The 14,175-nt window shown below is 46.0% G+C and overlaps 1 protein-coding gene across 3 annotated transcripts in view; it reads left to right on the forward strand.

Moving 5' to 3' along the window:
- The window catches only part of IQCE (IQ motif containing E), a 208,346-nt gene extending 196,009 nt beyond the window's left edge, over positions 1–12,337 (forward strand). For all 3 annotated transcript variants that reach the window (XM_063934625.1, XM_063934624.1, XM_063934626.1), the window contains 5 exons: positions 56–169; positions 8,142–8,263; positions 8,544–8,716; positions 9,008–9,133; positions 9,219–12,337. In XM_063934625.1, coding sequence (XP_063790695.1) covers positions 56–169; positions 8,142–8,263; positions 8,544–8,716; positions 9,008–9,133; positions 9,219–9,328 — 645 coding nt within the window. In that variant the 3' untranslated portion in view covers positions 9,329–12,337. The remainder of the gene's footprint in view (positions 1–55; positions 170–8,141; positions 8,264–8,543; positions 8,717–9,007; positions 9,134–9,218) is intronic.
- The last annotated feature ends 1,838 nt before the right edge of the window (positions 12,338–14,175 follow it).

Genomic DNA, 14,175 nt, shown 5'->3' on the forward strand with positions numbered 1-14,175 from the left:
CCTTTTAGGCTAGTGTTATTAATTATTGCACCTCCCCATTGTGTTCCCTTCATAGTCGGCCATGTTCCTTCAAGCAGCTCTGCGGGGCCATCTAGCAAGACAGAAAATGTTATCTGCGACCACACCCCATCGTTTACAGTCTCCAAGAGCAAACAGCCTCCTCCGACAGGTAAGGACACAACTATTATGTATTGGTAGCAGGCTTTGTCAGTTTGTTTTATGTTACAGCAAATCCCATCCTTATTGAAATGCAGTAGAACACTGTGTGTAACATAGCCAATTCATCCATGGTAGAGTGCATAGATTTGTGGAACAAAATGGTGATGCCGAACAGGATACAAAATTTGCCTGACTGAGGTGGCACTAATATGGTCTGTGACTCTCCAGCGCGTTGTACACGTAATTTCTCTATCGTCCTAGTGGATGCTGGGGTTCCTGAAAGGACCATGGGGAATAGCGGCTCCGCAGGAGACAGGGCACAAAAAGTAAAGCTTTTCCAGATCAGGTGGTGTGCACTGGCTCCTCCCCCTATGACCCTCCTCCAGACTCCAGTTAGTTTTTTGTGCCCGGCCGAGAAGGGTGCAATTCTAGGTGGCTCTCATAAAGAGCTGCTTAGAGAAAGTTTAGCTTAGGTTTTTTATTTTACAGTAATTCCTGCTGGCAACAGGATCACTGCAACGAGGGACAGAGGGGAGAAGAAGTGAACTCACCTGCGTGGAGGATGGATTGGCTTCTTGGCTACTGGACATCAGCTCCAGAGGGACGATCACAGGTACAGCCTGGATGGTCACCGGAGCCACGCCGCCGGCCCCCTTGCAGATGCTGAAGTAAGAAGAGGTCCAGAATCGGCGGCTGAAGACTCCTGCAGTCTTCTAAAGGTAGCGCACAGCACTGCAGCTGTGCGCCATTTTCCTCTCAGCACACTTCACACGCAGTCACTGAGGGTGCAGGGCGCTGGGGGGGGGCGCCCTGGGAGGCAAATGAAAACCTATTAAAAGGCTAAAAATACCTCACATATAGCCCCCAGAGGCTATATGGAGATATTTAACCCCTGCCTGGATTCACAAAATAGCGGGAGACGAGCCCGCCGAAAAAGGGGCGGGGCCTATCTCCTCAGCACACGGCGCCATTTCCTCTCACAGCTCCGCTGGTCAGGACGGCTCCCAGGTCTCTCCCCTGCACTGCACTACAGAAACAGGGTAAAACAGAGAGGGGGGGCAAATTTAATGGCAATATTTTGATATATATAAAGCAGCTATAAGGGAGCACTTATTATAAGGCTATCCCTGTCATATATAGCGCTTTTGTGGTGTGTGCTGGCAGACTCTCCCTCTGTCTCCCCAAAGGGCTAGTGGGTCCTGTCTTCGTGTAGAGCATTCCCTGTGTGTCTGCTGTGTGTCGGTACGTGTGTGTCGACATGTATGAGGACGATATTGGTGTGGAGGCGGAGCAATTGCCAAATATGGGGATGTCACCTCCTAGGGGGTCGACACCAGAATGGATGCCTTTATTTGTGGAATTACGGGATAGCGTCAACTCGCTTAAGCAGTCGTTTGACGACATGAGGCGGCCGGACAATCAATTAGTGCCTGTCCAGGCGCCTCAAACACCGTCAGGGGCTGTGAAACGCCCTTTGCCTCAGTCGGTCGACACAGACCCAGACACAGGCACTGATTCCAGTGGTGACGGTGACGAATCAACCGTATTTTCCAGTAGGGCCACACGTTATATGATTTTGGCAATGAAGGAGGCGTTACATTTAGCTGATACTACAGGTACCACTAAACAGGGTATTATGTGGGGTGTGAAAAAACTACCTATAGTTTTTCCTGAATCAGAAGAATTAAATGACGTGTGTGATGAAGCGTGGGTTGCCCCTGATAAAAAGCTGATAATTTCAAAGAAATTATTGTCATTATACCCTTTCCCGCCAGAGGTTAGGGAGCGCTGGGAAACACCTCCTAGGGTGGACAAGGCGCTAACACGCTTATCTAAACAGGTGGCGTTACCCTCTCCTGAGACGGCCGCACTTAAAGATCCATCAGATAGGAGGATGGAAAATATCCAAAAAAGTATATACACACATGCAGGTGTTATACTACGACCAGCTATAGCGACTGCCTGGATGTGCAGTGCTGGGGTAGTTTGGTCAGAGTCCCTGATTGAAAATATTGATACCCTGGACAGGGACAATATTTTACTGTCGTTAGAACAAATAAAGGATGCATTTCTTTATATGCGTGATGCACAGAGGGATATCTGCACACTGGCATCACGGGTAAGTGCTATGTCCATTTCGGCCAGAAGAGCTTTATGGACGCGACAGTGGACAGGCGATGCGGATTCAAAACGGCATATGGAAGTTTTGCCGTATAAAGGGGAGGAGTTATTTGGAGTCGGTCTATCAGATTTGGTGGCCACGGCTACAGCCGGGAAATCCACCTTTCTACCTCAAGTCACTCCCCAACAGAAAAAGGCACCGACTTTTCAACCGCAGCCCTTTCGTTCCTTTAAAAATAAGAGAGCAAAGGGCTATTCATATCTGCCACGAGGCAGAGGTCGAGGGAAGAGACAGCAACAGGCAGCTCCTTCCCAGGAACAGAAGCCCTCCCCGGCTTCTACAAAAGCCTCAGCATGACGCTGGGGCTTCTCAAGCGGACTCGGGGACGGTGGGCGGTCGTCTCAAAAATTACAGCGCGCAGTGGGCTCACTCGCAGGTAGATCCCTGGATCCTGCAGATAATATCTCAGGGGTACAGGTTGGAATTAGAGACAGATCCACCTCGCCGTTTCCTGAAGTCTGCTTTACCAACGTCCCCCTCCGAAAGGGAGACGGTTTTGGAAGCCATTCACAAGCTGTATTCTCAGCAGGTGATAGTCAAGGTACCTCTTCTACAACAAGGGAAGGGGTATTATTCCACTCTATTTGTGGTACCGAAGCCGGATGGCTCGGTAAGGCCTATTCTAAATCTGAAGTCCTTGAACCTGTACATAAAGAAGTTCAAGTTCAAGATGGAGTCACTCAGAGCAGTGATAGCGAACCTGGAAGAAGGGGACTTTATGGTATCCTTGGACATCAAGGATGCGTATCTCCACGTTCCAATTTACCCCTCACACCAGGGGTACCTCAGGTTCGTTGTACAAAACTGTCACTATCAGTTTCAGACGCTGCCGTTTGGTTTGTCCACGGCACCTCGGGTCTTTACAAAGGTAATGGCCGAGATGATGATTCTTCTTCGAAGAAAAGGCGTATTAATTATCCCATACTTGGACGATCTCCTAATAAGGGCAAGGTCCAGAGAACAGCTAGAGATGGGATTAGCACTATCTCAAGAGGTGCTAAAGCAGCACGGATGGATTCTGAATATTCCAAAATCCCAATTAATGCCGACAACTCGTCTGCTGTTCCTAGGGATGATTCTGGACACGGTTCAGAAAAAGGTTTTTCTTCCCGAGGAAAAAGCCAAGGAGTTATCCGACCTGGTCAGGAACCTCCTAAAACCAGGAAAGGTGTCTGTACATCGATGCACAAGAGTCCTGGGAAAAATGGTGGCTTCTTACGAAGCAATTCCATTCGGCAGATTCCATGCAAGAATTTTCCAAAGGGATCTGTTGGACAAATGGTCAGGGTCGCATCTTCAGATGCACCTGCGGATAACCCTGTCTCCAAGGACAAGGGTATCTCTTCTGTGGTGGTTGCAGAGGGCTCATCTATTGGAGGGCCGCAGATTCGGCATACAGGATTGGATCCTGGTGACCACGGACGCCAGCCTGAGAGGCTGGGGAGCAGTCACACAAGGAAGAAACTTCCAGGGAGTGTGGTCGAGCCTGGAAAAGTCTCTTCACGTAAACATTCTGGAACTAAGAGCAATCTACAATGCTCTAAGCCAGGCGGAACCTCTGCTTCAAGGAAGACCGGTGTTGATCCAGTCGGACAATATCACGGCAGTCGCCCATGTAAACAGACAGGGCGGCACAAGAAGCAGGAGTGCAATGGCAGAAGCTGCCAGGATCCTTCGCTGGGCGGAGAATCACGTGATAGCACTGTCAGCAGTGTTCATCCCGGGCGTGGACAACTGGGAAGCAGATTTCCTCAGCAGACACGATCTTCACCCGGGAGAGTGGGGACTTCATCCAGAAGTTTTCCACATGCTAATAAACCGTTGGGAAAGACCAATGGTGGACATGATGGCGTCTTGCCTCAAAAAAAAAAAAAAACTGGACAGGTATTGCGCCAGGTCAAGAGATCCGCAGGCAATAGCTGTGGACGCGCTGGTAACACCTTGGGTGTACCAGTCGGTGTATGTGTTTCCTCCTCTGCCTCTCATACCAAAGGTATTGAGAATCATACGGCAAAGCGGAGTAAGAACGATACTAGTGGCTCCGGATTGGCCAAGAAGGTCTTGGTACCCGGAACTTCAAGAGATGGTCACGGACGATCCGTGGCCTCTACCTCTGAGAAGGGACCTGCTTCAACAGGGTCCCTGCCTCTTTCAAGACTTACCGCGGCTGCGTTTGACGGCATGGCGGTTGAACGCCAGATCCTAAAAGGAAAAGGCATTCCAGAAGAAGTCATTCCTACCTTGATTAAGGCAAGAAAGGAAGTCACCGCGAAGCATTATCACCGCATTTGGCGGAAATATGTTGCGTGGTGCGAGGATCGGAGTGCTCCGACGGAGGAATTTCAACTGGGTCGTTTCCTACATTTCCTGCAATCAGGATTGTCTATGGGTCTCAAATTGGGATCTATTAAGGTTCAAATTTCGGCCCTGTCAATATTCTTCCAAAAAGAATTGGCCTCAGTCCCTGAGGTCCAGACTTTTGTCAAAGGAGTACTGCATATACAGCCTCCTGTGGTGCCTCCGGTGGCACCGTGGGATCTAAATGTAGTTTTAGATTTCCTCAAATCCCATTGGTTTGAACCACTAAAAAATGTGGATTTGAAATATCTCACATGGAAAGTGACTATGTTACTGGCCCTGGCTTCCGCCAGGAGAGTATCTGAACTGGCGGCTTTATCTTATAAAAGCCCTTATTTAATTTTCCATTCGGATAGGGCAGAGCTGCGGACGCGTCCGCATTTTCTCCCTAAGGTGGTATCAGCGTTTCACCTGAACCAGCCTATTGTAGTGCCTGCGGCTACAAGCGACTTGGAGGACTCCAAGTTGTTGGACGTTGTCAGAGCTTTAAAAATATACATTTCAAGGACGGCTGGAGTCAGAAAATCTGACTCGCTGTTTATACTGTATGCACCCAACAAGTTGGGTGCGCCTGCTTCTAAGCAGTTGATTGCTCGTTGGATTTGTAACACAATTCAACTTGCACATTCTGTGGCAGGCCTGCCACAGCCTAAATCTGTTAAGGCCCATTCCACAAGGAAGGTGGGCTCATCTTGGGCGGCTGCCCGAGGGGTCTCGGCATTACAACTCTGCCGAGCAGCTACGTGGTCAGGGGAGAACACGTTTGTAAAATTCTACAAATTTGATACCCTGGCAAAAGAGGACCTGGAGTTCTCTCATTCGGTGCTGCAGAGTCATCCGCACTCTCCCGCCCGTTTGGGAGCTTTGGTATAATCCCCATGGTCCTTTCAGGAACCCCAGCATCCACTAGGACGATAGAGAAAATAAGAATTTACTTACCGATAATTCTATTTCTCGGAGTCCGTAGTGGATGCTGGGCGCCCATCCCAAGTGCGGATTATCTGCAATACTTGTACATAGTTATTGTTAACTAATTCGGGTTATTGTTTAGGGAGCCATCTTTCAGAGGCTCCTCTGTTATCATACTGTTAACTGGGTTTAGATCACAAGTTGTACGGTGTGATTGGTGTGGCTGGTATGAGTCTTACCCGGGATTCAAAATCCTCCCTTATTGTGTACGCTCGTCCGGGCACAGTACCTAACTGGAGTCTGGAGGAGGGTCATAGGGGGAGGAGCCAGTGCACACCACCTGATCTGGAAAAGCTTTACTTTTTGTGCCCTGTCTCCTGCGGAGCCGCTATTCCCCATGGTCCTTTCAGGAACCCCAGCATCCACTACGGACTCCGAGAAATAGAATTATCGGTAAGTAAATTCTTATTATTAGCGCTGTTTTAAATTTTGACCTAAAATCCGCCGACAAGCAAGCCACATGTCATTAATATGCCCCTAGGAGAGATCGTCTGATCTGCCTTTGATCTAAATCCTCCACAAGCATTATGGGGCAGATTTATTAACCTGGAGAAGGGATAAAGACGTGATAAGGCAGTGATAAGTGCAAGGTGATAACACCCCAGCCAATCATTACGGATTTGAAAAATGACAGAATCTGATTGGCTGGTGCGTTATCACCTTGCACTTATCAATTTTTTATCCCTTCTCCAGGCTTTATACATCGGCTCCTATGTGCTATAAGTTATGCAATCAATGTGATTACATATGAAAGAATTGGAAATATAGGCCCTCATTCCGAGTTGTTCGCTTGCAAGCTGCTTTTAGCAGCTTTGCACACGCTAAGCCGCCGCCTACTGGGAGTGAATCTTAGCATAGTAGATTTGCGAACCAAAGATTAGCAGAATTGCGAATAGACACTTCTTAGCAGTTTCTGAGTAGCTCGACACTTACTCGGTAACTGCGATCAGTTCAGTCAGTTTCGTTCCTGGTTTGACGTCACAAACACACCCAGCGTTCGCCCAGTCACTCCCCCGTTTCTCCAGCCACTCCCGCGTTTTTCCCAGAAACGGCAGCATTTTTCCGCACACTCCCATAAAACGGCCAGTTTCCGCCCAGAAACACCCACTTCCTGTCAATCACACTACGATCACCAGAACGAAGAAAAAACCTTGTAATGTCGTGAGTAAAATACCAAACTTAATAGCAAATTTACTTGGCGCAGTCGCACTGCGGACATTGCGCATGCGCATTAGCGACTAATCGCTCCGTTGCGAAAAAAAAATAACGAGCGATCAACTCGGAATGACCACCATAGAGGGGGAAAAAGAATGTATATAAATTTCTAAAACTAGACAGATTGAAAATGTGATCTGGAAATACAGGGAATGTAGTAACATATGTAAAAGGGAAATACAGTTTTAAATTTCAGTCTTCGCTAACCTCTTGGCTAAATATAGCTATTCTAATTCTAAAATGTCTTTCATGAAAAAAAATCGCAATGAATATACAACTTCATAATGTAGGTCTGTTAAATATGAAAAAGTAGGAAAAACAATTGCAGACTAAACATATAGACAATTTTTTTTCCATCTGTTTTCAAAAAGGAGTAAAATTGTCAGCAAATGGCTTGTGCAGCAATAACCCATGTGTGCCAGTACATAGTAGATGTCCAGGAGGCGCCATTACACCTAAGCACAGTATAAGGCAGATTAAGCCCCAGGCACAGGGCAGCTAGCCACCACCTAGTAAAGAACTAATCTGCAATAACTGGTAGAGCAATGTCGCTTATATTTATGGTCATAATTGGGTCAGTGGCACGAGATTGGAACCAGGACATTATAGACCTGTTAGCCTGACTTCTGTTGAGGATAAATTATTGTAATGATTTCAGAGGGATCGATCCTGGAATATACTGTAAACTAGGGGTTGTCCTCTCCAGTCCTTAAGTGCCACCAACTAGTCATGTTTTGAGGATCTCTTGAACCACTTGCCTGGCATGGTCACATCAGATGTGACCACACTAGCAAGTGCCTTATCTGATCTGGTCACACAGAATGCGACCAGTCACATAGACGTGCGTGCAGCTGCAGGTTAGAGAAACTTCCTGCAGCTGCAGCTCTCCTTGAGGGTTGAGGCTGAGAACCGCTGCCGTAGAAATAATTGTCATATAGGACCTCTCGCGTGTCGCAAATATGATGCCTTTTTATGAGGCGGTAAGTTTCACATTGGATCTTAGTAGTACAAATGTTGTGATATACTGTATTTGTATTTTGCATAGTATGGTCTCACATTCAGGGCCGTCAAGGGCGGACAAATGCCCGGGTACTGTGGGGCGTGGCCAAACCCGAAAAGTGTGGTTCAACTCCCAAAATGGCTGCCTTTAATGTGTGCAGGCAGCAGACAGCGCTGAAATAATGACATGGACGAAACCTATTGTTACTGGCCCTTCAATGCTAGGTCTGCTACAATCTGTTTGTACTTGTAACTCCAGGACAGCACCATATCCGACGGCAAGCATGGACCAGATCCCAGCGCGGTTGAAGATGATCATGTGACATTTCTGCAGTCTGCTTTCCGGGCGCATGTGACCCGCACAAAAATGCTTGGACAGAGGTATAGTCTTCTATGTAACCAAGCAAACCAAGTGTAATCTGCACGTTACTGAACAGGGCCTGTGCACTGTGACTGTGTTTTTCATACCAGCGTGTGTGTGTCACACATCCGGTCATCTGTATAGTAAACCCCAGTAAATGATTGTTAAACAGTGGAATGTTTGCATTAAGAGAATGACCCTATTCATACAGATTACCCAAGTGCATACTAGTTTTTGTGTAGTGATTTCTTAGCAGCCATCTAGTGCAATGCACATTACTGTCATTGTTCTTTGGGTCAGACCCAGTGAGATGAAAGGCAGAGAGAGCCCAGGCAGGAGATCTCCCCGCGACAATACAAGATCTCCCAGCGAGAATACAAAACCTTCCAGAGAGCGCATAAGATCTCCCAGAGAGAACACAAGATCTCCCGTCTCCTGGAAATCATCCAGCCAAGATGTCCGTTATTCACGAGGTAATATGATCACCTCTCTGCTTTATCTCGCTGTTAAAACCCTATCTTGACTGTCTGTCCTTAAAGGGGGTGTTAGAGTCCTTTCTAACTGGCCAAAATAAAGTAATTACCCAGAAATTAACATCATCTGCACAAATACCAACTTCATTAACTCCTGAGTGTAAGGCAAAATTGTTAAACCCACACTGGCCTATATCTACTTACCGGAATAGTTTATGGATACATGTGTAAATTGTGAATGCACATTCACATGACATAACAGCCCGATTCTGTTTTATCTTATTAACCCAGCGGGTGGAAGCAGTGGGGACGTCAGTGAGGATTGTATTCAAGAGTTGAGCTCTGAGGAGGAAGAGGAGGAAACACCCGCCAAGAAGCCAGTCTCCTACAGTTCACTGTCACAGCGATCACCGTCAGGTAAGTGACTTTAAATTACTGTATGCATCATAAACTATTACTGTAATTATTGTACCATTGCTGATATCCTATCTGGGGTATGTAGTTTCAGGGAAGACACATTCGCCCGTAGAAGACTCGCAGTCTGACGATTCCGATGACATCATTGTTGTGTCTCCATCACGGCCTGCACGAAGGAAAGACTCACATTTTTAACACAACTGAAATGCTGTTCCCAGTGCCTACAAAACTTTAGCAGGGACACTTTTTATATAGACTTTTTTTCTATATTTATTCACTCTTCATTTGTCTGTGTCTGGTTCATTTTTTTTTTTTTTTTTAATGATTCTATTTCGACACAAATCACAAAATAATGTATATGGTGCTCCGAATGATGTCTGGTGAATTAAAGCTGTCAGTATCTCGCCAGCTTGTGTTACACTACAACAGCAAGCACCTATGGCCAGTGGCCCTCATTCCTGGTTGATCGCTAGCTGCTGTTGGTCGCTGCGTAGCGATCAGTTAAAAAAACAGAAAAACTGCGTATGCAATGCGCATGCGCGACATACGGGTACAAAGAGCATTGCCGATCGTAAGGAGATTGACAGCGGGAGCTTCTGGGTGTCAACTGACCGTTTTCTGGGAGTGTTTGGAAAAACGCAGGCGTGGCCGGGCGTTTGCTGGGCGGGTATCTGACGTCATTATCGTGTCACTCGTCGCAGCAATCATTGCACAGGATAAGTAACTACAGGGCTGGTCTTGTTTTGCACAAAATGTGTTTGCAGCCGCTCTGCTGCACAGGCGTTCTCACTCCTGCAAAGCGAAAATACACTCCCCCGTGGGCGGCGACTATGCGTTTGCACGGCTGCTAAAAGTAGCTAGTGAGCGATCAACTCGGAATGAGGGCCAGTGAGTAGAGTTGTGTGTTAATGACTGGTGACACACTGTTTGTGATGCAAGGCAGTAGTGTAACCAAGGTAGTTGTATAATACAGCACATGGCCATTGACACACTTCATCAGCATTAGCCACTGCACAATTTGTTATTGGCGCCATCCATTTAAGAAGCAGTGGGTGGGGCTGCTGGTAATGAGGACAGATATAGACAATAGCAACATAATTTAGCCTGTGTCTAATTTACTGACACACTGTGGAATGGTATTTAGCCACTCTGCAGAATACCATTCTGCGTTGTGTCAGTAAATTAGCATATACAATGCATTCGCTCTGCCGTGGGGTTTGAATTCACGGCAGAAGAATAGGAATGAGGGGAATTGTTCACAAAACACTTGAAGCCAAATTCTGTCCGAATAATGGGGGTAATTCTGAGTTGATCGCAGCAGCAAGTTTGTTAGCCATTGGGCAAAACCATGTGCACTGCAGGGGGGGCAGATATAACATGTGCAGAGAGAGTTAGATTTGGGTGGGGTGTGTTCAATCTGCAATCTAAATTGCAGTGTAAAAATAAAGCAGCCAGTATTTACCCTGCACAGAATCAAAAGAACCCACCCAAATCTAACTCTCTCTGCACATGTTATATCTGCCCCCCTGCAGTGCACATGGTTTTGCCCAACTGCTAACAAAATTCCTGCTGCGATCAACTCAGAATTACCCCCCATGTGATGAAGAGGCAAATACACACATCTCTCTAGTTAGGGTAGATGTACGTTCCTTTCCCAGTGATACTTACATTGTGAAACGCTCCATATGGTAAGTCACTTTGGTCTTTTTTGATAATATAAGCTGTGGATGTTTATGTGGGTATGGGACTCAGGGTCAACACCCATTGGTCGACAGTGGCTAGGTCAACACTAGAAATAGGTCGACACGGCCATTAGGTCGACGTGAACAAGGTCGACATGAGTTTTTTATGTTTGTTTGGTGTAGTTTTCGTCGTAGAGTGACTGGGAACCCCAATTAGTGCACCGCGTCCCCTTGCATGGCTCGCTTCACTCAGGCTACCGTTCCCAATTGTCCACGTGGATCGTAAAGTATGAAAAAGTAAAAAAAAAAAAAATTTAAAAACTCATGTCGACCTTTTTTCATGTCAACCTTGTTCATGTCGACCTAATGGCAGAGTTGACCTATTTCTAGTGTCAACCTAATGGGTGTCGACCTAATTGGTGTCGATCCAGAGTCCAGATACCGTTTATGTGGAGCAAACACAAATCATGAGTGTGTCTGAATGGCCGCAGAAGACGTTGGACATTGGGCCTAATTCAGACCTGGTCGCACACTGCTGCGACCAGGTAATCGCCGCCTACAGGGGGAGGGGTAAGGGCTGTGCAGGGGTGCGATGCAGGGGTGCGATGGTCTGTGCAGTGAGCTGCACAAAAAAAAGTTTGTGCAGTTTCTGCACAGCCCAGGACTTACTCAGATGCTGCGACGATCCGGGCCGGCTGTGACGTCAGGAACCCTCTGCCAAAACGGCTGGGCACGCCTGTGTTTCTCCGGACATTCCCAGAAAACGGTGAGTTGCCGCCTTGGAATGCCTTCTGCCTGTCAATCTTCTTGCGATCACTTTCTTCGTTAGCTTCGTCGCTGCCCGGCGACGGCTAGCGACGCGCGTGCGCATTGCGACCCGTGCGCATGCGCAGTACAGACCCGATCACACGGCTGCATAAAAATGCAGCGTGCAATCGGGTCTGAATGACCCCCATTATGGCCACTCAAGAGCCTGGAATCACGTTGCTTTTTTTTTAAGATACAGGTTTCAGTGTAAAAGCTTCATCATAGTTTTCTGATCATTGTATCACAATATATACCATGTTTTGATTTTAAAACTACTTTTCATTTTTTTTATTTTATTAGACTTTAGACACAGGGGTGAGCAATAAGCGACCCTTCAGCTGCTATGGGACCACACAAACCAGCATGCCCTGCCACAGTTTTAATATAAGGGCATGCTAAAACTGTTGCAGGGCATTCTGTGACGTGTAGTCCCATAGCATCTGGAGAGCCACTAATTGCCGAAGGGGTTAGGGTGGTGGATACAAGTAGGATAAAAGGATTGGGAGCATGGACAAAAAACACCATAGTCCAGGGTTTCCCCAACGCGGTCCTCAAGGCACCCTAACAGTCCAGGTTTTAAGGATATCCATGCTTGTGCACATATGGCATAATCAAATTGACTGTACTGATTGTCACCTGTGCTTATGCATGGATAGCCTTAAAACCTGGTCTGTTAGTATGCCTTGAGTACCGTGGGCAGATGTATTAAGCCTGGACAAGTGATAAAGCAGTGATAAGTGCAAGGTGATAACGCACCAGCCAATCAGCTCCTAACTGTTCATTTACATATTGGAGCTGATTGGCTGGTGCGTTATCACCTTGCACTTATCACTGCTTTATCACTTCTCCAGGCTTAATACATTTGCCCCCATGTTTGGGAACCACTGCCATAGTCCCAGACAAAAGTGCAATAAATACATGGTACTCAATACTGTCAAGATTCATGTACTACACTTTTTTTATATGTGACTTTGAGTGGAAAGTCTGAGCACTTATTTTACTTTGTTTCAGCTGTTTGTGTTTACCTAACGTAGTATACCCAGCTACCCATGGACGATGCTGACACGAGATGCGGTTAATTTACCTACAATCAAAATCCCGACAACCAAAGACTGACGGTCAAAATCCTGACATGGTAAAAAAAAATGACATTTAAAATACCGACAAGCTCAAAATACCGACATTTAAAATGTCAGCAGGTCAAAAAGCCAACATAAGTTTTGTATCATGATTTTTTTTTATTGAAACCGACTTGTTCATACTTTACCATCCCAGTGGACCCGGAGGGAGAATATAATAGTGTGCCGAGCGCAATGAGTCACCGGGCCCGAATCCTGGCCAGTGCAGCGAGCCATGCGAGGGGACCCGGTACACTTATACGGTATCCATGTCAACCTATGTCGACATACACACCAAAAACACAATGAAAAACTTGTGTCGACTTTTTGACCTGTCGACATTTTAAATGTCGGGATTTTGACCTTGTCAGGATTTTGACCGTCGGTCAATTGTTGTCAGGATTTTGACCGTCTGGATTTTGATTGTAGGTATTTCATACTGATCCCACTGACACGGGTGTCACCCGTTTCTGGCCTTTGATATATAAGGTTTAAGTTCATAGAAGTGTGTCCAAGTCAGAAGAGATGGAGGAGGCACCTTTAATGCAAAGGCTAGTAAGGGCTATGTATGGACATGTTTCCTGTTCCTCTTTTACATGACTTTTTAGATATTCATAGTAAATGTTTAAGACTTGCTTTACAAGCCAGCGGAAATGTATTTTTAATCTTGTGTACCAGAAACAATGATTATTTTGTATATGGTGTGAATTTTTGCTAATCTGATTTGTATGTTATCATGTGTTTAAAATCTAAATATATGAACAAATTCAAGAGGATCGTTATCAAAGTCTCTTTGTTATTGGTGTCATAGAAAAATAATGGTAGACTGAATACTTTTATACTGTACGTTTATTTGAGGAATGATATGAAAGATGTTGGTTGCTTGGCACTTAACCGTCAAAAAAGTATTGTCAAAAAATAAAGTAGGATGTTTTATCCTTGCAGTTACTGGACCGTATATTATTCTGTCCGCTGTTCAGCTAGGTGGTGATGTCATGGACGGTCTTTAGCTAAATAATGAACACAAATGGAGAGTCTTTCTTTTGGTTTCATCAGAGGGGCCCCCATTCTAGTGGCAGTTATGAATGCTTAGGGCCTAATTCAGACCTGATCGCAGCAGCAAAATTGTTCTCTAATGGGCAAAACCATGTGCACTGCAGGAGGGGGGTTGGGGGGGGCAGATATAACATGTGCAGAGAGAGTTAGATTTGAGTGGGGTCTGTTTAAACTGAAATTTAAATTGCAATGTAAAAATAAAGCAGCCAGTATTTACTCTGCACAGAAACAACATAACCCACCCAAATCTAACTCTCTCTGCACATGTTATATCTGCCCCCTGCAGTGCACATGGTTTTGTCCATTAGAGAATAAATTTGCCATTCCGATCAGGTCTGAATTAGGCACTTAATCCACTTAATAAATAAGAGTATGTCAC

Source organism: Pseudophryne corroboree, chromosome 7 (genome assembly GCF_028390025.1).
Source record: "Pseudophryne corroboree isolate aPseCor3 chromosome 7, aPseCor3.hap2, whole genome shotgun sequence".
NCBI classification, from domain to species: domain Eukaryota; kingdom Metazoa; phylum Chordata; class Amphibia; order Anura; family Myobatrachidae; genus Pseudophryne; species Pseudophryne corroboree.